Source organism: Ischnura elegans, chromosome 8, assembly GCF_921293095.1.
Source record: "Ischnura elegans chromosome 8, ioIscEleg1.1, whole genome shotgun sequence".
Taxonomy (NCBI): domain Eukaryota; kingdom Metazoa; phylum Arthropoda; class Insecta; order Odonata; family Coenagrionidae; genus Ischnura; species Ischnura elegans.
This window is the reverse complement of record NC_060253.1, coordinates 83,446,018-83,471,770: the sequence shown is the minus strand read 5'-3', so window position 1 is coordinate 83,471,770 and position 25,753 is coordinate 83,446,018. Positions and strand designations below refer to the sequence as shown.

The 25,753-nt window shown below is 38.2% G+C and overlaps 2 protein-coding genes across 4 annotated transcripts in view; both read right to left on the bottom strand.

Annotated features, from left to right (window-relative positions):
* LOC124163332 overlaps window positions 1-12,910 on the bottom strand; it is a 30,759-nt gene extending 17,849 nt beyond the window's left edge. For 2 of the 3 annotated variants that reach the window (XM_046540158.1, XM_046540159.1), the window contains exons 1-5: window positions 12,662-12,906; window positions 12,125-12,355; window positions 8,084-8,191; window positions 4,141-4,393; window positions 2,307-2,415 (exon numbers count right to left, since the gene is read on the bottom strand). In XM_046540158.1, the coding sequence (XP_046396114.1) occupies window positions 2,307-2,415; window positions 4,141-4,393; window positions 8,084-8,191; window positions 12,125-12,355; window positions 12,662-12,786 (826 nt within the window). In that variant the 5' untranslated portion in view covers window positions 12,787-12,906. Of the gene's footprint in view, window positions 1-2,306; window positions 2,416-4,140; window positions 4,394-8,083; window positions 8,192-12,124; window positions 12,356-12,661 lie in introns of all 3 variants that reach the window. The other variant, XM_046540160.1, reaches the window with a different exon arrangement.
* Window positions 12,911-21,075: 8,165 nt separating this feature from the next.
* Window positions 21,076-25,688, bottom strand: LOC124163716 (ras-related protein Rab-18-B-like). Its single transcript, XM_046540785.1, has 5 exons — window positions 25,407-25,688; window positions 25,197-25,314; window positions 24,928-25,119; window positions 23,049-23,174; window positions 21,076-21,672 (listed from the first exon to the last, which is right to left on the bottom strand). Exons 1-5 carry the CDS (start codon window positions 25,487-25,489, stop codon window positions 21,562-21,564), a joined length of 630 nt encoding a protein of 209 aa, XP_046396741.1. The 5' UTR covers window positions 25,490-25,688; the 3' UTR covers window positions 21,076-21,561.
* Between the last annotated feature and the right edge of the window lie 65 nt (window positions 25,689-25,753).

The following is a 25,753-nucleotide window of genomic DNA, read 5'->3' as shown; positions in this document are numbered from 1 at the left end:
GTAATAATCCATATTTAAGCCAAGCACTACCAGCTAGCAAGGTACTCAGCTACCTGCTAGCAGCCTGCGTCGTATCAGCGCTCAAGCCTCGCCTCAAGGTCACCTCACAGAGCGGCAACGGGAACCAGAAATACGTCACACAGACTTTTTCCCATCATTCATACTTAGCCGTCGCATTTTCGCGCGCTTGAAAATTTTCACTTTTCATTTAATCGCAAAAAATAGATATCATCATTCGAAAATCTAAAAACGTGAAATGCGTACTACAGGAGTTATAATCTTTCGATTTCGGCAATAAAAAATAATAGGAAACCCCCCTATCATGGGTTTTTACCAAAATTTGAAATTTGTAGTGATGTTGTCCACCACATTTTAATGTAATTTCTAGCAAGAACAAATACTGTATAGCAAATACAGAGAATAAATTAATCACTTTTCACCACAGACTTAGATAAGAATGACTGGACACTTCTCCCCGTGGAATTTTCTCCCTGCTTTATCGTCATCATGGGCAAACTCAACTGCTACATGCCAGAGCCGACACTCGGCCATCGACAATACTCAACTAATTTATACAAAGCTAAAAATGCTGACTTTGATGAAGCAAGCATAAAATTTGGCAAAGTTGTTCCTTGGACAAATCTATGTGCCAAATCTATGTGTCCCCCCTGCCAAACACCCTAGAGGTGGCTCGCAGGGTATTATGTAGATGTAGATGTAGATGAGATTTTGCCTGAGGCAACTTCATCCCCTCTCCATATGGGATGAATGAGGGAAGGTGATTGGGTCGGGGAGAGAATAATGATATTTTCAATTAAAACCTATTTTCAGCCCACACTTGCATATGGCACAGTTTTCATACAAAACAAAACCAGTGGTGATAATGGTGGGGTTTAAATTTTACTCGGTGCACAAGAAGTTGCAAAAATGGTGTCATAGATAAAGATGGCGACCATTTTAGCAAGCACCTCTTTTATCAGTGGCGCCAACTTCATGGGGACTGAGGGGGCCCAAGCCCCCTCAAAAATTCGTTATGGGTGTGAGGAAAAAATATGTCAGGCTTGTCGATTTTCCCCGGAGTGTCCATATATCAAGATTCGAGTTATCAGGGTTCTAATGTCGATTATATGACTCTTCTAAAATGCTGACAAAGCTTAAAAGTTACTACTTATAAAATTTCTCAGGGCAAGATCTCGGGTTTGGGCCCCCCCAACATTTTTTGTAAGTTGGCATCCCTGTATTTTATTGTGTGTGAGGTGTAGTTCGATATATTTTTGCAGCCACTAAAAGCATTCATAAACTCAGAAAATATATTTAAACAGCTACTTAGGGCTGTTTTATCAGATTTTATGTGAAATTAGGACAATTTCTCCTCAACTACAAAAGCAATTTTGAGCATGTGCACTTAAATGAGGGAAAGAAACTCTTTTCAACAGGTGAATTATGCTTTCTTATGAAGCAAGTTGCTTACAAAGAAAAATCGAAAGTTTCTTATATTGCCACTCCTTAAAAAGAGGAAGAGAGCAAGTTATATCCACCTTACGTTATAGGTCGGCTGGATATCCTATATCTCTAAGGTGCCAAGAGTTATTTTGCATATTTTACTCTCAAGGTATGTCTGAGCTAAAATGTATGAATAACCTCATCATTAATTGTAATGATTTTATGATTTAGCAAACTCTATTTACTTGAAATTAAATGTATTACTTGTCTTGGAAATCAATCCAGCTTGTATTTTCACTCCTAACTGGCTACTGTCAAAATTTCTCAAGGCATTATCTGTCACACTGTACAAATGTTGCTTCCTTCAAAACTTCATCACAAAAAGAGCAAAATATTGGTTGATCAAATGAAGATTATTGAGAGGACTACATCACTAAGTTATTTTATTTCATTTCATGCCGTTCCACCAAGTTTTTTCTCGAAAATTTCAGTTTATCTTTTATAATTGACAGACATGAGACTCGCAATTACATGTAAAGTTCATCAGAACCAGTAAAACCAGCCTTTCCCCCCTAAACATGGGACTACTTCTATACAACAAGCTTCCTAGAAACATTAAGAGCTTGGAAAAAATGTCTAGTTTTAAATTTAAGGTGAAGGAGTTCTTTTTGATACATTTATTTTATTCTATTGACGAATATTTAATTATGTAAATATGTTCTGTATAGGTAATGTTTATTGTTATTTCCTTAAATGTCTTCTTTTGTGACTAAACATTGATGTGCAGTATATAATGGAACATGTATGTACCAAGATCTCCAGGCAAATAAATATTATTATTATTAATTAGCTCGGAGACTTACCATTCAGCAAAATGCTTCCATTCACAGAGCGAAGTAAGATATCCTGGTCAGCAGACCACGCAAGTTCTCTCCCATCTAGAACAGCTCCTTCACTACCTCGGAGTCGCACCTAAACGGACAATGGAGGCAGAAATATGAGCGTGAATACCTAACAATAAAAATGATCATTCCCTAAAATCCATATTAGCAACATTAAAAAAGCTAAATGGAATCTGATATTTAAAAAAAAAATTTATGAGGAGATATCCAATACAGACCTCCTGGAAAATCCAACCTCCAGCACTTGTGCTCCAAAGCCAGCTTAAAATTCATGCACAGTGTTTTCTTTAGAGATAAATCAAGGGTGCAATTGGATCGCTCATGGAAGTATATGGGGAGGAGGAGCCTCAAGGAGGTCAAATAACTGGATGGGATAGGAAAAAATGGAGGGCTATAGAATACCAATCTTAGGATTGCATTGTTACGGGCTCCAGTGGCAAAGCGAGTGGGGGGGGGGGGGGGGGGGTTTGGGGAATAAATCCCCCCCCCCCCAGAGCTCAGAGAAATTTTTACGTTTAATGCATTTTACTTAAATGTATTAACATTACTTACAGAATAGTGCAAAGATTAATAAAATATCCCTTCGAAAGCCATAAAACTCACCATTTTGAACCATTTATCTTAAAATTTTTATGGGGGACGACTCCCGGACCTCCTGCTTACTCCTGCGGGTATTCCATACCCCTCAGACCTTCCAGTATGAGTTGTGGCTAAAACCCCCCAGCTTTAATTGCTAGCTGCACCCATGAAGGGGTGTATCCTAAATACCGTTGCGACTTTGAGGTTGATGCCCGCCTCCAACCCTCTCATAGCCCAAAATTGACCTCCACTGCAGCTCTCAGGGAGGATGGCTTTGAAGAGTAGGGAATGATGTCAGAAGAATGAAAACCCTTTGGACTGAATAATTGAGTCTTCATGCAGTATTCCATGGTGACTTGAAGGAGTGTAAATAACAACATATCATATGAAGGCCATGCATTTGGCCGAGGAGTAGCTGAGCTGCAATGGCATGAGCGGTTCATAGTATTATAATAATTATAACAATCATAATTTATTTAATCCTACATTTTGACTTTACAGCTGAATACAAGATAACAAAGAGAAGGAGCTTTAGGTGGTCTCCAAGGTCATAGGACTAGAATTAGAATTGAGCCACCATCAAATAACAAAAATGTATGCCAATAAAAGAAGATAATAATACAGTAAACAATAAATGAGTGTTTTTTAAAGAAACAAAATCAAAGTAAATGTTCAATTATTTCTTGTAAGAAAAGCCAGTCTTTGGCAAGTGTTAACATTTTATTTGGAGATTCATTATCAACTTATTGAAAAATTATCATATTATCAACTTATTGAAAAAAAGGTTGACCTCATCTGCAATCAACAGCTCAAGAAGTAGACATCATAATATAAAGACAAACAAAAAAATATGCAACTCTTTATTTTTCAAACTCTATCACAATCAACAATAATAAAAATTGGGAGACAAGCCTACTCTTCCTGCTAAAGGTCATTGGAAGATTCCAGGCTTGTCAACAAACCTGGAATCTAGCAAAAATCATGGACAACACCATAAAAACCTATGAAAGACCTATGTCATATTTGAGCAATGCAATGTAGTACTAAAATGTGAAATTGCTGTGGCATGCTCACTCATGGGTGTGAATTTGGCCAGAAGATTAATAAAGTCCTCCTGAACAGCCAGAATGGCTGAGACATTCAGTTAATGAGGCCATGTGGAGGACCTCAATGCCTCAAAATGACCGGAAAGGAAGGAGAGAGGCAAGCAGCTCACCCTGGAGGTAGACTTCAAGCGAAGGGATGCACCCACAGGGGCCGAGAGCCTCTTGGCTGTGGCAGAAGCAACGTCCAGGCGCCTCACGCCTCGCGGGAGCCCAAAGTTGGGGTAGCGGGTTGAGAAGACAGTAGCGGGCGAGCCCCTAGGGGGACCCCCTCCATGGTGCAAACTCCCCCTGGAGGCCCCGTGCAGGAGTACATCCAGTGACTCCAATCCAGTCATACTGATGCCTTCCTCATCAAGGGATATCCTGAAACCAGACAAGTTACATACATACTAGGGATGAGTCGATTCCGATTTGAATTCTGATTCTTTCAAATCGATTACAGATTCTGATTCCTTTGATTCCTATTCGCACTAACAGCCGGGATATTGTAGTCTTCACGTGTGGAGGTTTCCAAAGGACACAAAACCAGAAGAAGTTGTGGACTATTTGAAAGGTAGATTTACTTCGGATAGCTCGAAAAAACTTGGCACCAAGTTAAGTTCTGCGCCGGTGTCACCTTATGAAACAGAAGTAGTTATTCGAGATCAAAAGGACTCTATCATTTCCTACCAGTTGTCTGATAATTCTAATCATAATAACAGTATTGACAGTGTAAAGGTGCACAGTGGTCTGTCCTCAATCCTATGTTTAAACATTCAATGCCTACGCAATAAACTTAGTGCCCTAGAAGTTTCAGTCAATGAGTGCCCATATGACTTTCTATGTATAACAGAGCACTGGCTCAAAACTGAGGAATTTGATATCTCCAATATCAAGGGTTACAGGCTGGCAATATCCTTCTCCAGAATTAAAGCAAAGCACGGTGGTACATCAATCTATGCTGCCCAGCACTTATCTGTTAAAGTAATCAACATCAGTGGGTTATGCAGGGAAGTGCATTGTGAGGCAAGTGCCATATATGTGAAAGAATACCATGTGATTGTTGTGTGTTTATATAGATCCCCAAATGATGATTTTGTAATTTTCTGCCAACAGCTAGAGCAAATTTTAGTTACTCTCTATAAGTTTGGTAAGGTTATAATTGTATGTGGAGACCTAAATGTCGATATTCGATTTGACACAAGAGAGACAAACTCCCTCATTGCTCTGCTCATGTCCTTCAATTTACACTGTGTAAACAGAGAGCCCACAAGAGCCAGCTCTTGCCTTGACAATATAATTACAAGCTTACCTGCCTCTTCTTATAATGTCAACGTGACTGACTTAGGGTTGTCAGATCACCTAGCTTTGGACTTCAGATTTACCACTGAAAGAAGAGCCCGAAGATTTCTGAACCCGTATGTAAGACCCATCTTCCTACATTTACTCGGCATATTTCTCATATTGGTGGTGAAAATTTAAAATCTCTATTGTCCAATGTCACCTGGTTTTCGCTCCTTCAATATCAAAATGGCAACGATAACTTCACTTGTTTTTTTGAGAATTTCATATTGCTCTTTGGACACTGTTTCCCCAAAAGACTTATGTCCAAAACTAAAGGTAAAAAGCCCAGTAATAAGTGGTTTACTAAGGAATTATCTCATTTACGATCTGTAGTAATCCAACTTCACTCCAAATATAGTCACTCTCGCAATATTGAGGACAAGAAGGCCTGGCTTCTTCATAAGAAGGAGTACATAAATTAAATAAATCAGTCAAAAATTATGGCAAATGGTACTCTAATTAATAAGGCTGACAATAAAGTAAAGGCAGCCTGGAAAGTTATTAATTCTGAAACTGGCTCTATACATCTCAATTCAGAACTCCCTTTCTGTTCTGAAAGCCTGAACAAGCATTTCATTGACTCAATCAATCTCATCATCTCCTCTTTAAAGAGCCCATCTGCTGATGCCACTGATCTTCTTAGAGAACTCCCTGTAACCGCACCTGCTTTCAAATGGCAGTGGGTTACTCCCACTGACATTTTTTAAACTATCAAAAGCTTCAGAAAATCAAACTGCACCGACATTTATGGATTATCTGCCAACCTTATCATACAATTAGCAGATGTACTCAGTGAACCCCTTGCAATAATCTGCAATACTTGCTTTCAGTCAGGCTCATTCCCAAAAAAACTCAAGATATCGAAAATAGTCCCTATTCATAAAAAAGGTGATAGAACCTCACCAGCAAATTACCGCCCAATTTCTATCATTCCTGTTTTTGGTAAGATAATTGAAAAAGTCATTAAAATTCAGCTCTACAATCATTTTCACGATAATAATCTATTTACACCCTCTCAATATGGCTTTCGTCAAGGTCGTTCTACATCTTCTGCCATCAAATATGTGGTCGATAACTTACTGGAGGCTTTTGAAAATAGATCCTCTCTTGTTTTAACAGCTTGTGACCTTTCTAAAGCTTTTGATTGTGTTTCCCATCCACTACTCCTTAGAAAATTACAATATTATGGTATCAATAATACTGAATTAAAACTCATGGAGTCCTACTTAACAAACCGCTCGCAATGTGTTCAAGTGAATAATTCACCGTCTGCCCCTATTAACGTAACACATGGTGTACCACAAGGATCAGTCCTCGGTCCTCTTTTATTTTTAATTTTGATAAATGATCTCCCACACCATCTTCCTTGCACGTCAGTCTTATATGCTGACGACACTACTCTCATACATGATCTAAATGATCCCACCTATCCTTCGGATGTTATCCTTTCAGTGGCCGAAGAGTGGTTCTCAGCAAACAGGCTTGCCCTTAACACAAATAAAACCCAACAAATGGTGTTCTCCTTAAGCCCTACTCTGTACCACACTAGAAATTTAAAGCTACTGGGCTTTGACCTTGATTGCAGACTAATATGGGATTGTCATACATCCTCTACAACTGCTAAGTTATCAAAAGCCATATTCCTCCTTAGAAAACTGAAAACACTCATTCCTGCCGAACATCTTCGAGCAGTTTACTTTGCCATTTTTCACTGCCACCTCTCCTATGGCATTGAGGTTTGGGACCATTCTTCCTCCTCTAAAGAGTTATTTATTCTACAGAAAAGAGCCATTACGATTATTACCAATTCTAACGTAAGGGAACACTGCAAACCACTATTCAGGCAGCAAGGGATTATGACATTGTACCGTCTATATATATTTAAATGTTTAATAAATGTAAAAGTGAATATTGACAGCCATAAAACTGGTGCTGATGTCCACCATTACAACAGAAGGCTCAAAAATAATCTGTTACAGCCCCACTGTAGGCTGTCAACTACAAAAAATTCTTTTGACCATGTTAAACTTTGCATGTTCAACCACTTACCTCAAGAGGCAAGAAATTGTACTTTAAGAAAGTTTAAAGGTGTTCTTCATTCGTGGATAGTGACTCAAGCTTTTTATTCACTCAATGAATTTCTGGAGAGCAATACTCTAAATTGTATATTCTAGATTTAGTTTTTCTTTGACGAAGACTATTACATTGTATTATGTTTAATGTTGAATAAATTATGATTATGATTATTTATTCGTCAGTAATATTGCTGTCATTAAAATTTGAGGACTGAATGGAATAAAATAAAAATGACAATTAAGTGGACAAAAAAGTATCTTCATTAAAAATAGTAAATTAGTATTACAGTAATACATCCTCAGCTTTGACAAAATAATTAAAACTAACTGTTTCAGATATAATTTGTTAATTAAATGAAATATGGTGCACAATTGCTCAGGTGTGTGGTGTCCTTTATGCCCAAAGCTTATAGTCTATTTTCAAAATAATCATCTTTCTGGAATCAATGGATTCATAATTGACATTTGGAATTGACTCATCTCTACTACACCGCTGAACGAGTGCCTCAAATGTTTGGAAAGGGAAACTGTCATCAAATGATTATCCAGGCAGCAACGTAAAAAATATACAATGGGTAACACAAAGTAACAAGGGCACTTGGGGGAGCCCAGGGGAATTTTCCTGCATAGAAGGTCAGAAAAAGATGAGGCATACCTTGGCCCAACTGAAGCTCCCAGATCAAACAGAACAGATCCTCCATCGCCGGAAATTTCCACAGGAGAACCAGCAAAGCCTTGAATTCGACCATCTCTTTTGGTCACTCTGAAAAAGGACCAAATATTTGATGAAATGCATGAATTGTACGGGGAATAACACTTTAAACAGCAGTATCATATCTTTTATGACATCTGATACGCATTCCTTCCCAGCCAGCACAAGAGATACTGAATGTTTAGTATAGTCGGGACCAACTGAGGATAGCAAGGATATCGGTACGTAACATCTATGCCGTGCTTAATGTTTACGCTCACAGCTGAAGTATTTTTCAAGCTTAATTTTGTGATATAGGTTTATAAAAGTCTTTAATACAGTATATTTCTTTGGAAAAATATATTATTAATTATGTAGTATCATTTTCTGCATAAGATGAAAGATTTAAATTAAGCTCAAATTTTCCATCATGGCCAACACTATTTTAGCTTTCTTTTCCGATCAATACTTGGACTTGACTTGCATTTTATTTAACCTGGCCTAGGTGAGGATACAATCCAGCCCCTTCCTCCCCTGGGCCAGGGCTGACATTTTCAAAACAAAATATCCAAGGACAGAGAATTTAAAATTTCCTGATACCCAGAATATAAGCCGTCATTTCAAGCAGCCATATTGAATATCAGTTTCACAAAGTTCCGCTCAAGTCTGCCGGAGTTGCTGCAATCGGTCATTAGCCAATCAGCAATGAAAACTCTGGATGCTGGATCCTCACCCTATCCTCCTTCACCTTGGTATCTTTACAAGCCTAGTTTAAATGAACATTCATAATGCCTCTATCCCCAGATGATCTCTCGATACTAAAGCGTGATTCTCACTAAATTCTTTCTCCTGGGATAGTGATCTCATATTGTGGGTGGATATCCTTGAATCCCATGATAATATCCTCAGATTTTTGGATATCTGACACCTTGTTATGACTGCATTGTAATGGAACGCATCACAGGTAGGATAAAATATTAAAATCCAGCATCGAAAAGGGGATAACCTGATCACTTGTCCACTGATTTGTTTTTCCTGAATGTTTTCACTGCTCCCAACGCTTGATTCTACTTTCCTGAATCTCACACCGCAAAAGCATTTGCTCTTTATAATTAAGCAATTAATTATGCAAGCACAATTATTGGAACAACATAAAGTGTAAGGTTTCTTGCTTACTAAATCTTGGACTAAGACCAAGATATAAGACTAAACCACTAAAAAGTCAAAAAACTAAACCAGACGCAGGCTTAGTCATTCACATAACGTTCTACTAAGAATAAGAGAATTAAGTAACAGGGGCGCAACTAGGAATTAAGGCTGGGGGGGGTTTAGGTGCAACTAATGCCGGGGTGTGTGGGGGTATAGAATACCCAACAGGATAAGCGATAGGTGCGAGATTAATCAATTGCGTAATTTTAAAGATAAATGGTTCAAAATGGTGAGTTTTAAGGCTTTCTGAGGGATCTATTCATCCTTAAAGTATTCTATTAGTAATATATATCCAATTAAAAAAATGGAATAAACTTAAAAATTTCTCTGAGCTGTGGGGGGGGGGGGGGTTCATCCCCCCAAAACCCCCCCCCCCCCCTCGTTGTGCCACTGGTAAGTAATACAGTAAGAATACATGAAGTATGGTCCAGTCCCACTTCAGGTTTTTGGTCATTTGCGGATATTTTTTCACATTAATTAACACTAAAAAGGCTAAAGATACAGTTTTACATCCAAACACATTTTCTCTACAATGGCAGGGGATGTAATATTAAAAGCACAGCATGAAAAAAGTGACTTTGTACACAGTGACAAGCACGGGTGCAAAGTTAAATACATCAAATGATGAACTTTGCCATGAAAAAATATTTGACAACGCCAATTGCTGGTCAGGTCAAAGTCACTTGTTTCATGCAGTGCTTTGAATTTTGTAGCTGCCAAATATAGAGACAAAGAAGGCTTTTTCACTCTGACATTGGCTTAATAAGCATGACCTCTGCCACATGCGCCAATGTGGACTTGTGATTCACCTTTTTCCATAAAACCCATGCAGAAGTTCGCCCTGAGAAAATGGCTGGGTGGTGTAACTGGCTAACATGCCTGACCAGCAATAGGGTGGTTTCCTATTATTTTTTTATTGCTTTAATCGAAAGATTATTACTCCTGGAGTACGTATTTCACGCTTTAAGATTTTTAAATGACAACATCTATTTTTCGCGATTAAATGAAAAGTGAAAATTTTCAAGCGCGCGAAAACGCGACGCTTAAGTATGAATGCCGGGAAATATCTCTGTACGTCGTATTTCTGGTTCCCCCTCCCGCCCAGTGAGGTGACCTTGAGGCGAGGCTTAGCGCTGATACGTCGCAGGATGCTAGCGGATAGCTGAGTACCTTGCTGGATGGTAGCGCTTGGCTTAAAAAAGGTTTATTAATACCTTATCAAACGAAGAAAACTTTCCGAACTTAGCCAGTTTTAATAGGTGATTATTAAGACATGTTTCCCTGAGCTCTGTGCCTCATGCATGCATTGGTAACCTCAGACGATGTATAACTCCTATCCTCTCGTGTAGAAACTAGGTCCCTGTGACGTCATGCGGAGTGGAATCGCATGGGCGCCAATCTGGCCTTTTTCAAATGAGGGTAAAATTTGACCCTTGCCATTCGTCTAAACCGGTATTTCAAAAACCAAATAATTTGTGTATTATGAATACACTAATGGTGGGTAACGAATCGCAATCAATGCCTTTCGTTTTCTTTGATGAAGGAAACTACCCTATTAGGAGATCCAGGTGAGAATTCCGGCTAACTCAAATATTTTTTCATGGCAAACTTCATCCTTTGGGGTACTTGATGTAATATTCATGATTATTTTCTTCTGTTTGAGTTGATCGTGTCCAAAATGATTTGGGAGCAATGAGGGGAGTGCTTGGCAAAAGTAATGGGCATTACCCAATTAATGGTGGAAAAATTAATGGTTTAGAGAGATGGAAAAAAGGATGAAAAGCCCTCACCCTCCTTCTAGAACCATCCCTCAAATATTTCAGCTCATTATCGTCACACTATAGTGCAATGGCATAACTAGGACTTGGCTTTGGGGAGGGGGAGATGGATTAGTTCGAATGGCACACCACACTGGGTAATAATGCATAAAACTTTGCTTTATAACATGAATATATTTTATGAAAACGTGGAGCCATAGCGTAAAGGCATGGAAGAGCTCTATAATAACATTTGTAACAGAGCGTTAGAAGTATTAGTTTTTTCATTAAAATGAGGGCAAACTATCATTATAGATAGGCAAAACGAGAGTTCTGGGAGAGCTCTATCCCCCTCCCCCAACCATAGTTACGCCACCGCTATAGCAATCAGACGAGCTTCCATTGGAATGCATTGGACTGCACCTCAAAAGGTATAGAAAAAATCATAATGATCTTGGGATTCAGGCTTAAGGCCTGCAACTCATTGCGAGTTCATGATGGACTGGACAGTAATATGGACTGCCACAGGACAAAGGGGAATCCTTGCCACAGCCAAGACCTCCAAGATCAGGACCTTCAGCAATAGGAGGTGGTATGATAATGTTGCATTTAGTTTGTAATTTCTGTTTCACTCTCGGTCACTAGCCTGAATACATCATTTAATTTTTTCAAAGTGGGGTATTTCTTCACCATCCAGTGGTTTAACATCCTAGGCAATAGAGACATCAGACTCCTTATAGTAACACAGAATTCTTTAATGTAAGTTGTAAAGGCTAAAAACATAATAAAGCAGTCAAGTGTTCATCTTTATGAGATTCTCTTGCATTGAGATCCATTAAAAAGCCTACATGTAAACCTTAGCAGTTTGGCCAAGCTTTAACTGAGAACTAGAGAAGTCAAATCACATTACATATATTTAATAGATTTAAGTTAATCTTGCGAATGATTGAACAATGGGCAGCAATGTTTTGAATGCAGATGTTATGTCTGCCTTTAAAACAACATCAACTTTAAAGTTAAACTGTAAGCTCCACCTAACCTGTCTAAATCGGCAATTCCTCGGAACTTCATTATCCCAAGTTCAGATAAGAATTCAATGGCTTCCATTCCATGTCCAACACGAAGTACACCTAATATGGTAAGGGTCAGGCAAAGATTGGCAGCAGCCATAGCAAAGAGAAGTAGTACTAAGGCCCATAGTACAACTGTTTTGCGACCTCTGACTCCAGTTCTCCCCAATGAGGGCTCATGAACAGGCACGTAACCAGCTCTGAAAAGAATCACAATGTTATTCAAATGTTGCTCAATCACTATCAGTACATTAGGAAATGAAATGTAACAATATTTCATATCACATCCCGAATTTAATTGAGTATTTACGAGAGGAATCTCTTCATTACGTTATCAAGATATCTCAGCAAATTCAACATTGCTTTTCGTGAGAGATTCAATCAACATCAAAACAACCGCTTTCGAATTCTCATGCTATCATTCCCTTTAGAAATATATACCGCATGTGTAAGTTGTATACCAAATAATTAAAACGTGTAGTGTTAATGTAAGCTAAAATACACACTTGAAATTGCTGTTGTGGTGGCGACTGATGTTTCGTTTGATGAGAGCCTTGTCACGCAGAGATAATGTTCCCAATGTACTATCCCCAGACATATCTGAGATCGGAGTGGACATCCTCTTGAACATACACTTTACATAAATAACGATTTACTTACAACAAGGTACTTCTCTCCATTTTTTTCCTACAGCAATCAAAAACTAAGACGTTAAAATGCAATCAACACAATCGACATTTGTTTCTATTTCCACGATTTCGACTTTCTGTTGTTTTTGTCGATCGTCTGCTACAGTTTTACGCGCGCGAAGTTTTGAATCGGGGAACAATAACATTTGACAATATATAGGACTCCTACAAACTTGTCCAGTACAATCAATTTAACACCAACGTGGAGGAATATTTTTTCCCATTTACGTACTTAGATATTTACATAAAGCTACCATTTTCGTGCTGTAACATTGTATGTCATCGGTATACCTGACTACCGACCATTTGGACTAAAAAAAAGTTGATATGTTTGAAAATCAATCTCATATTTGAAAGATGTTTCAAAACTGCTCCCAAAAACTTGAATGTACTGCTCTACTTACCTTTTATCAAGTCCGCAGCCACAGCACTAATGGACCATGCTTGCCTGCCTCTAAACCACTGAGGTTGCAAAATATCATGCCTGCTTTACTTACTATGGCGCAGACAAGTGAATGGGATTTAACCCTCGACCCACAACGTCCAAATTAGGGGGAAATTTTTTGAAAAAAAAAGAGTACTCAGTGAAAGGTTTTAAACTAATTTAAAACACTTATCATTATTCAAAAAACTTCATTTGACAAAGAAATCTTTTGTAAATTCATGAATTTTCAATATTTTCTTTTCTGATATGAAGCAAAGTAATGGTGTTTTCATATTTCGGGGGGGGGGGGAGGGGGGTCCAGACCTCCCCCTGGCTACGCCACTGACATAAGAGCCGATTGTATCAGCTCGCCACACTTTTCACCTGAGTGGCAAAAACCGATGCATTGGCCCACCGCACTAAAAGGGTTAAGAAAAAATCCTCCAATAGGGTTGTTCAAGCCTATCAAAACGGTCTAAAAAAACGAATGTATATCACTTCTGATGTAATTTCATTTTGATTGGGATGAATGACAGATGCGTTGAAAAAGTAATGATGGAATTATTAGCAATCAAAATTCGAACAATTTTAAACGCCGCCAAAAACGGTCGGCCATCTTGAAATAGAGGTGATGACGACACAAGCCTGTACGGCTGGCCTGTACCCTCGATCGCTCGATGCCAAGCTGAGTACTCTGCATGCCGACTGGACATTTGCCAAGGTTATTCCTTATTTTGAAATGGCCTATGTTGTGCATGAAGCTTCCGGATGGATCAAGGCGACATGAAATCCATTCTTCAAGTTAGGCAGGCAATGTATGTAGCGTTGACAGGAATTGAAAGTTTTGTATTGCTGCATTTGCTAGGAAACTACGTGCAGTGAACTTTCATTGTGCTTCTAGTGCAAGTGAACACAATTTGTGCCCTTAATGTACCCCTAAGTGAATGATTGCATATAGACGATGAAGTAAAGAGTGAAGTGAGTTGTGAATGTAACTGCTTCGACGAAATTATTTATTTCTTCCATGCTAGTTCAATCAACCCTATACATTTCGATCTAAGGTATCTAACTATTGCCTAGGGGATATTTTTCATATTTGAGCTAGTTGTGCTTTAGGGATACATCGAACGCATATTAATTTTCAATCGTTTGTTCGCTTCTAAGTTCCGTTTGATTTTATTACCTATTCATTTTGAGCATTCACGAGTGTTTACATTTCACGAATTTCGTTGCGCTGTTGTTTGTTTTTGTTTTGGTCTTATTTTGGTTACAGTAAGAGTACGGGTAAGAGTAATAGTGAAATTCGAAGTTTTTTGATGTTACAATAACCGGTTTAGCTATTTGTTTCAGCCTATTCATTTCATTGTCCTCGAAATGTCAATGTGAAATAACGTAAACTGATTCTAAGTCGTTGGTGATGAGTGAGAAGTGAGGTGTGGAGAATCTTTCGAACTTCAAGGAGTGCAAATTCTTTTAGCGTGTGCATAGTGATTGGAAAACCGATTATCATGTTTTATTAGTGTTTTATATTTATTGTGAGTCAAGTTTTTCATTGAATCAGTTGATTCGGAATATATTCGAATAATTCGTATCAAAAAGACAACTCGTGAAATGTGTACGTTGTAGTGCTATTTATGATATGATGAGCAATAAATATGTACAAGTAAGGGTAATTTTGCTTATTATTACTCTTATTAAAGGATAAATTTGGATTTTCTTTAAACACTGATCTGGCGGCAGACGCTGGAGATCTTGAAAAAAAGTGGAATAACCCTGCTGAGCCACTTAAACAACACTGCAGTAGGGCATCTACAGGCTTGTGACGTCACACATCAATTCAAGATGGAAGTAGGGCTTTTTGGCGTAACGTAAAATTTGTCACTGTTTAAAGCCTTCTCTAAACATGTACAATTAAGAAAATAGCATAATATTATTGTCATTGCTCCTTCTGAAGCACGATCTTTCGATTTCTTAAATAAAAAAAATATGGTGAACAACCCTATTGGGGATTGAAAAATGTGGTAATCTTTAAAATAGTTGTTAGTACTAATTACCCCAAATAATGCATTTTTTTGGAAAAATGCTGCTATTAAAAAATGTGAAATTTTTGTAGTTTTTGCTCCCACAGTAATGCCTCGTTCACATTACGATTGTCCGAGCCGTCGTCGGAACTATCGTGCATTCACATTACGATGGTTGAAACCTGTGCTGCTCTCTAGTGCTGACATCTAAAGTGAACGGGAAATTGATGATTAGCAAAGCTGTTGAGGTTTGCATTGACAAGATGTTACTGTTTTCAACGTGTATTTACCGAATAATTTTTCTTCCGCTCATATTCTTCCTTCCTAGGACAAATCCATGAAATGTCCATGGAAAAAATAGAGCTTCACGAGCTTTTCGTCTTTCTCTTGTCGCTTCCGTTTCCGGTCTCCCAGCGCCTAAAGCCGTGTCCCAACTCGTTAGGCCATTAGGCATCATGTATTTAGCCAGCCAGATTCTGGGCAGCCAACCACAAGGGAGCATGAATTGGGACATCCTTACGCAGGTGCTGCCATCTACTGGGCACTAGGCCAATGCAAAACAAGAGATATTCGGAATGATTTGAACAAATGATGAACAGAACCCACGCTAAATTGTTAAAATGTGATGTTTCAAGTGATTTTGAGCATTAGATGTCGGAGAAGAGTATTTAATCATAATTTTAGTATCTTAGACAAACTTTTTGTAATAGTAAAAAGGGGCATACTTTCAAATTCGTATTTTTAGTTCCGTATGGTTTTGTTAAAGAGGTTTTAGCAAAGTTTGTGGCGAAATGTTAGCGTATATTCCTTTTTATTGGTTTGTAATATTTCAATCGTCTCTCAACCAAGTACTTTTTCGAATTCCTTATATTTTAGCAATTTAATTTCTAGTTTTGTATTATTAAGAACAGGTCCATTTAGTCTATTCAAACGGTTACCGTCTGACTTGGGAATTATTTTCAAAATTTATTTAAAGTATGGTTTACGTACATAAATCAGGTTTCGGTATCATATCTTATAATCACTATAGATTTTAAATGTTGTTACTTATTCCGATTCCAATTTCGGGACTTTTTACAATAACTTATGATAATAATTGTTTATTCTTACGGGTGTTAACCTAATGCACAAAAAGTGTTAAATAAGAATTTAGACATAATGTTACATAATTAAGCATTATTTAACACGTTAAAAAAGTAAACGGTAGCAAAAGATAGCATGTGGTCGGTATAAAAAGTTATAAAATAACATATACATATATATGAAGCATACAAACATTAATTAGCATTAAAATTAACGCCGCCTTCTCATTAACTAATTTCTCCGTAATTCTTACACTTCCATTAACGCAATTTCATTATTATAAACAAAATAAAAATTAATAATTATTCGAACAGTCTCAAAATATCAACACTACTTGCAAACAAGTACTATCCCTTGTTGAAAGTCATGATGCCCTTTCTCCTGAAGACGCTTTGCACGCTTTGAATCATGGGAAAAGTCGGGCGAAGGATGCACTCCTCGATGCCTAAATCTGGCCGTCGCGTTAGCTGCCTAAATTCCCTCCCTTATGCTGGCTAACGAGTTGGGACATCCTTCCAAGATGGCGTCATGGCTAAATCCTGGAATTGGCATAACCAAATGGCCAATTGGGACACGGCTTAACCATCGTAAAGTGGCAACGTTCGGAACTACGTCAACTATAGTCAGAACTTGCATTCACACGGCTAGTTCGGTCAACTATCGTTAGGACGACGGCTCGGACGATCGTAATGTGAATGAGGCATAAGTCGCACATGGCCTATAGCTCTGACACATTGGTTACCAATGGATGTATAAAATAAATAAACAAGACAAATTTTCTTTTTTTTGGGTCATATAACAATTGAAAAGGAAAAAAAAATTGCTAGACATCTGTTATGACTAATAACAATGAAGTTCCAGCACTCATCAGAACTTATTATAACAGACTTCTATTTTATCTTTTTTTCCAGAATGTTTTAGGCACTGATAGGTTCTCACGGAAATTTTTGGAATATAGAATGTTCGAAATTAGAGGAGTTAAAAATCTGCAGATTCAGTGGAAACAATCTCATCTGCACATATTTCTAAGGCATCAGTGCACCAACATGACATTTTTTTTTGTTTTTTTATGATCCACTTAAATCTTGATGATTAGAATCAATATTCTGTCTGTTCCCTTTTTCTGTTGACTTCGTCAATGAAATTTAAAATTGAACCACTTGCAAAATTAACTATTGAAAAAATTCGAGCCAGAATGTGGAATCCTCTTCTAAAATCCTGATCGCTCCATGGCAAAATTTATTTGACCTGCTTTCTCTTAGCTCAGTAAGCAATCAAATAATGATTGCCTATATTGGGATGTTAACAACGTGTTTATGCATTAACAATATGTGACTTGAAATTCCACTTTATTTCTGTTCCTCCAAGATGCTACAGCATCTAATGCAGAAATTCTCAAAAGCAACCTTGAATTCAAGCAGTAAATGCTGACAGATTTGAAAAAATATCACCTTGCTGCCAATATCTGAACACAGTCCATGCTAGGGTTTAATAGAGTGAGAGCACAGCGCTGTCCAATGCATAAGACACAGTTTACATAGGCCACATTGGCAAAAACCACATTTTCTATGGGACAGCAACACAATTCCTGAATACTGAGAGCCTATCCATTGAATGCTCCCGAGTCTTGGCAAATGGCCCATAGTAGGCAAGATAGGCTGGGGAAATAAGAGGCTGATAGGGGAATTATGAGTTTTTGTTGCCAATAGATAGAAGAGCAATCATATTATAATATGGTAATTGAACAATTATTTATTTTAAAAACACATCATCAAGTACACAAGTTACTTTTAAAGGAGCCTATGGGCTAGAATACCCATTGAGATTCCTTTGTTTTGCAAATGGTAGCTATGATGGTCAACAGCCCTCCCCACATCAATAAATCTAATATGATCAATCTGGGGACTGAGGAGCTCATCATTAAGACCAAAGCACATTTAAGTCCCAGTCAAAACCCCAAAGGTTAACCCTGGATGACTTCGTATTTATTGTTTAAAACCCTTTGGTACCATTGAATTTTTATTGAATCTCCAGTACATTAAGAGCTCATGGAAATACCGTATAAGCTTGTGTAAGAGGCGCACACGTGTAAGAGGCGCACCCCTATTTTGAGGAAGGAAGCTATAAAGAAAAAAAATTTTACGGTATTTTTTTATCCTATCGTGCGGTGTTGCAGACGTATGCCTGGAATTTCGACAGTTATCGAAATTTCCTCTTTCAGTACTATTTGAAAGAGGAAATTTTGATAACTGCGGCGGTAATAGCGGCATAAGAGGGAGTAGAAAGAGTTCCGATCCTCTCTTCGCATACGTCATCGCTCTACGTTGCTTGTCCTACTCACGAACAATTTTGTTTAAAAGCTCTCGCAGGAGTATTGCAATAGAATTGCAGCCGTGGAAAATTTTAAGGCAAAACACGACAGGCACATAGCATGAACCTTCCCAAGAGATAGGACAACAATCGGGGCAATCTCAGCGCCTTAGGATAATAACCACGTCGTAGATTTAAGGCCCCTTGCACACACACATATTTTGGACGGCCGGTAAAATATCGGCCGTCCACATTCCAATAGTGAACAATGGGAGAGCATTGGAGCTTGCACACGTACCGAACACGCGCCGGCACCGGCTAAATGCCAGTTAGCTGCCGGCCATTGTCACTGTGGATCGCCGTCGCCGGCTCAAAAACATAGCAACTTATCGTTTGACCGGTAAAAATCCGGCGTGTGTGCAAGCATCGCTTCGCCGGTAAAATATCGGCCGATATTTTACCGGCCGTCCAAATTCGGTGTGTGTGCGCGGGGCCGTTTTTTTTCCTTTCCGGGACTCCATAGGAAAATAGGAAATTATCAAGTTACAGGGGATCAGTGGAAACGCGTTTCATCCCTACCCCATCTCACCAACTGACCTTTTTCGGTCTACCAGGTTCAATTCTCCGAGTTTCTGGAGGTCAAATGCTAGGTGAGTCACCTTCTGAGCTCGAAGATATCTCGATATCTTTCAGCAATTGTATGACACACACGAGGTTCTAAAAAGAATTAGACCTAACGCGACGTATATCTGACAGCATTTAAGTTTTTTGAGCTCTAATTGATTGACACAAAGATTTATAGCTAAAACAAGGCTACTAATATTCAACATAGTCCAAACAGCACAATTTCGGAAGAAACAAGCGTAGCATGAGCGCATTCAAACAAGACGAGACGGACTGGAAACTTCAGGCCACGCAAACTGCGTATATCACATTGCTGTGCCTTCGCCTCTTCACTTCAACGACGTCACATGCAAGATCGGACGTGTTCTTCCCTTGCTCCTTCGCTCATAGCCTCGTAGCTTGAAATATGGAGCGCGCTCCTTCCCCTCGACCTCTCCTTCAGCGCTAGTCCAACAATGAACACACTCGTTCGAATTTTTTAAACCGCAGGTTTTGACACCAATATAATTTTCAGTTGCAAAAATCCTCATATTAGCGTCTGAAGATAATTTTTGAAAAATCAGGTGCTCAGCGTAATGGAAATTGCTCGGCAAGACAGATGTTGACGAATCAGGTATGTCCTTCAAAACTACGCGTTTCTATACGTTTGATAAGCGATTACTATATGCAGTATAAATGCCGCGGGATACCCACTCGTGGCAGTAAATTTAGCGCGCGCTCCGGAGCGAATCACCCCGCGCGATCTTTTCAATGTTCACCTCTGGGGTACCGACGTGACGGCGCGATACTTACGAGAAATTCAAACAGGAGCATTTTAAAAACACGTCACTAAGGGAGAAACTCCCCTACCTGCCGCTTGATTTTGACCCAGGGTTTCAGATGACTGACTCACGCTGTAAACCAAGGCCCCTCAGTTCCCCTTGGACTTGCGACCGGGTAGGGGAGGGGGGGGGGAAGATAAGAAGTTTGTGTAAGAGGCGCACCCCCATTTTCCGCTGCAACGTTTGGGAAAAAAGGTGCGCCTCTTACACGAGCTTATACGGTAACAGGTTGGCACTGTACAGATTTCTCTGAGCTCGATCATCAAGAACTTCTGATCTTTTCCCAAACAACTGGTATTAACCCTCTTGGTCAAACACCAACCTTATTGCAACATGTGGTTGCAGTCAATTTATTGCAAAGACAGTCATTTTTAATAAATGCTTGGTGAAAATATTTGAAGTTTTGAAAAAAATGCTAGTTTTGACATAAGTAATCTAATGGTTTCAACGCAAATAGTAAAACAAATCACACTGATCAAATTTCAGAAATGAGCATACAAAGATTTGTTTGATCTGCCAAATGCACTTGAAAGTAGAAAATGCTCACCAAAACGCAAGGAATAAATTTCATGAATATATTACAATAAATTTGACATGTTTGAGAAAAAATGAAAATGTTTAGATATGGCAGGCACATGTTGAGATATGGACTATCATTGTGTTCCATGTCCAGCAGTATTGGCCATGAAAAGGTCTTGCTTTCCACCAAGTTGGGAGTTGAAGGCTGAGCATGTGGCCTCCCTAAGATTCCTGAGTATTGATACTTTTCCACACCTTATAGCAGCTACAGTTGATACCCTCTGTGGCCCATAAAAACTGAAACTGATGCTAGCCGAAAAAAGTTCACATGAATTAACTAAGGCTCTTCTTCCATCATCAGATCCCAACAATCACCTAGACTTAAGAATGGGATTGGGTTAAGAGGGGTATTAACAACATGTTTTTTTCTTGGGTATTAAAAATATTTAGTAACAATTATAACTTATACAAAATTACATTTCAAATAATTATTACCTTTGGTTCTGTTACTCAGCTAGAAGTGGAGCATCAAAATTTCTTAGACTAAGATTTGACTTTACATACATATTATGCAAACATGCATTTATAAAACACAAGAATATATTACATGAAAGTAAAAAGAATGTTCATCAATTGTTTCGGTAATACAGAGACCATCGAAAACATTAATATTCAGAGTGCGTGTGATTCAAATATAAATAACAGAATGCCTAAAATTAGCACATAATTATATTTGCGAAGAACCACAGCCAGTTAAACAAGAAAGAAGTACCCCTAGAATTACATAATTCATGAAATGTGAGACCACAAAACTTAGCAGACAGGGAGGATAATGTATAAACTCAAGAGAGTTGAACTGCCAGTGCCCACATTGTGGAAAATTAATAAAAATATCGTCAGAGTTCATTATGGCAGTCAATTTCCGCACCAGCCATTGCACCAACTTTGCTTTGAAGACACTGGGTCATCACTAAGTTGCAGGCTTTGAGTAGGCTTTGTCTGCCACAGCCCTGGTGTTTGAAGGATCTACGGAAAAGAAAATGTGAACATACTATACCAGTCTGAATAAACATATTAGGAACCCCTCTTTTTAAAAAAAGTGTAGAAATAGCTCCAACAGCTATGTATTGCCCACATTTTAGCAAGAGTATGTCATTGTTCACATTATAATACAATAATTTTGGACACACTGGAAGATGTTGAGGCTACCCCAACTTCAAACAGGTCACTCAGAAATCCTAGATCTTTACACAAGTTTTCAAGGCAAAAGTTAAGGAATCCAAATCAATCAGGCCAACTTCATACATGTATTACTAAGGGAAAGTGAGATATTCCCATATTTAACAGTGTTAATCACAGGAGTGCACAAAGGGCATAGCCGGATAAGAAGGTGAAAAGTCCCCCCTCCGGGATTTTTCCCGTACTTGGGGTATGCAATTTGGGATCAAATAGGACAAACATCCCCACATTTCCTGCCCGCTAGAGGCCCACCAGGGCCGGCTAGATCGAAAATACGATTTTCACTCTTTTTTAAATATCTCGGTCAAGAATGCATATTTTTTAATGCGGTTTGCGGTATTTGAAACCTTATTTAATGGAACAGATTTCCAATTGTTTTCAAGTACTTTGAGTGGGACAAGATGATATGGCGTCGATTTGAAAATTTCTAATGCATGTTTTCATAAAATATGTTTGAGAGGGCCAAAAAGAAAAACCGTTTTCTGGAGGTGTTTTTTAATAGCTTTTGGCTGGGGTATTGAAAATATAACTTTTAGGTGGTGGAACATCGCGAAAAATGCGATTAAAAATGCGATTAAAAATATGCAATTTTGGCTATTTGGCTCTATGCTCTGGCCCTCTATTACAGCCCTTTTTATTTATTATAGTATTCTACCAATTAAGGTGCCCACCACAGGGACAGAATTGTATGAATACTGGTGCCGAAAATGGCTTCAGGGCCTCTGGAAACTGCCGGAATGTAATAATATAGATTAAGAAAATGCCCAAAAATAAAATAAGCCCAATTCTGCAATTTTCCAAAGTAGGTATTTTCTATATGTTTTGTATTGAATATTCATCTTTACTGGAGATAAAATAAGAGCAAGTTAAGTGAAAAAATGATCTTAAAACAATGATGACTGCCCGAAAATACCTAAGGGGATTGCCTGCAGAATGTAAATGCATGCATGCATGCTTCAAATATTATTTCCATCATAAGGAATAAAATTATTATCACTTTCATTACTTGCTGGTGCAGTACTGGACAACATGTTATATCTTCCATTTGATTGCATGGCATTCAATGCCAATGCAGGCACCAGCATTGCAGGAGCAAGTGAAAATTACTAAAGAGAGTAACTTAGTTGAGTGAATACAGCACGAGGAAATGCAAATGAACTGACCTTTTGAACAAGCTCCTCAAAAGCATACTGTACACCTTCACGAGTCTGAGCGCTAGACTCAATAAATAAAGTTGCATGCCTTTTGGCAAACTGTAGTCCTTCATCCCTCGTGACCTTCCGATTTTCCTATTGAAAATGAAGATAAAAAATCATAATTTACAAGCACATAGTGACCCATTTTTTATATAACCAATAAATTTGCTACGACAGACAAAATAAAAAACAGGTATGTATACATAATAAAGTGGGTGGTTATAATTATAAATAATTACTGCGCAGTTACTTTTACTAGGACACAAGTTAATATGGGGTGGTTGTTGATTCTTTTGTTCTCATTTCACAATCAATGCTGGAAACTGGATCCCAAAGACAATCCACAAAATAATTTTCCAGGCACATCAAGTAAGAGAGAGAATACTAGAGAAAAACACACATTGATACACACAAATTTCTTTGTAGTACAAGTATGTTTTGAAGTACAAATGCATTTTCCCCATATTGAGGGACCTCTAGCCGTGAATAATGGATGAAGACATCACGGGTTGAAAAATAAAATGTAGATATAATATGGAATAAAGAAAAAGAATCTACAAAAAACATCGATGCAGCTAATAAATAACTCAATTAAATTTTGATAGTGTGTTTGATGGTTTTCTGTTTTATTTTAGCAGAGAGACACAGAGGTTTAAAGTTCATGCTATTTTTTTTCTATAATGCCCCAGATTTGTACAGCTAATTTGATGATCGTTGCAACAATATATTTATCGCTATTTATTTAAATTCACCTGCCTTGCACAGATATTTATTTAATTATATCCATAGCACCGAAAACAGCTCTATACGGCCTTTTACATTGGCGTTATTAACATGTTAAGAAATTAATGTACACAAACAACCATTCCCCGGATAGGGGCAACTTACTTGTGCAGGACTCGAACCCGCGACCTCCTGTTTGGCAGGCGAGGACTTTACTCTGCCGCCAGCGAGGCCGGCGATATTACAACAATGGCAGCAATGTCACTAACCTATTCCCTAACTTGAGTAAGCGACTGCTAATAATAAGTGGCCTGCTAGCAGTATATACATTGCAGACCCATGAGAGAGAGAAGAGGGAAGGAATAACTATAGAAAAAAAGGAGAACATTCTTGAGACCCCTCCCCACAAAGCTTTGGACCCATAGGTCCCTTTGACTTGAATAGAAATAACCCACTCCACAGAAAGCATGTACTGATGATAGCGTTTTAGTCTTGTGTTTCATGGTTGAAGATACACCTCCAACTCCCCCACCTCTAATTGAATGTGCTATACGAGTTTTAATATTGATAACATGCATAAATTAATATGATCCCTTTCTAATTGTAACGTTCTAAGGTAATAAATTGTATATGACAACAAACAAGGGTTATCATTCTTCATATGTTTCACCTGTAGTCAAAATGACCACTCCAGCATTCTAAGTAGCAGAAATTTCTTTAAAGAAATAAATTGCCCAATACTAGAATGAATGAACCAAAATAAAGTCTTCTTAAAATTAAATTAAGTCACCACAGCATATTCTCAAAAGATAACAAATTCTAAAGAAGGGGTCATTCTTAAGTAGTGGCCAGTGGAATTATGAACTGTGGTAAAAATGACCGTAACGGTGCTCCGGTAGTGATAGGACTAAAAAAATTGCAACTATGTACGGAAAATAACACCACAAATTATAAGAGTTTAAAACTACGAAAGTATTATTGTCCTGTGATACATGCAAGAGAGCACAAACAAACGGTCCAAAACGGGAATAATTTTCTAAAGTGCCTTAACAAATAATGTCACTATAGCAGCATGAATCTATAAAATTCAGGATTATAAGGCACACGGCCGAAGAATACTTGCCTTATCAATTTTATTCCCAACGACTATTTTCACGATATCATCACTCGTAGCAAATGTTTCCAGCTCGTTCAACCACCACTCAAGTTTCATAAACGAACTACGCTCGGTTACATCATAAACTAGAATCACACCTTGGGCTCCTCGATAAAAATTTGGGGTTAGGGCACGAAATCTTTCATTTCCAGCAGTATCCTGAAATTTAAATGTCACATTAGGATGATAAATAAACAAAAAGTAACCTACATACCAACTACAAAAAAACCACATACCCAAATAGCCAGCCTAACAACATTGTCATCAATCGTAATTAACTTATGTTTAAAATCCAACCCCATCGTGACTTCTTGATTTATATCAAATTTATCTTCCGAAAATCTCAGCAAGAGGCTAAAAGAGAATTATGAAATTAAAGTTATAACAATGAAACACACCTTAAGATGAAACATAGAAAAAGTGATGAAAGAGTGAAGCATAATTACCTGGATTTTCCGACACCACAGTCACCAATAATTAAAATTTTCAACGTCGTCAAAACGTTGACTTCATCCTCTACGCCAGACATGGCTAGGATGGCAGAGAAATCAAATTACAATTGTAGTCGATGCAGCATTAGTGAACGCCAGTATAATTCAACTTATTTTCCTCTTCTAAATGCAGCGGGAAGAGCCCGATTCGATATCGAAAGAAATGTTTACATCAATTCTTGGCATTTAGCACTAACCTTGACTCAGACGCGAGAGCGCTTCACTTCTGTCGATTGTTTCATAAACGGTTTTTTAAACGACGCAATGTCTGATAGGGCTTGCCTTATACAGTTTTAATAATC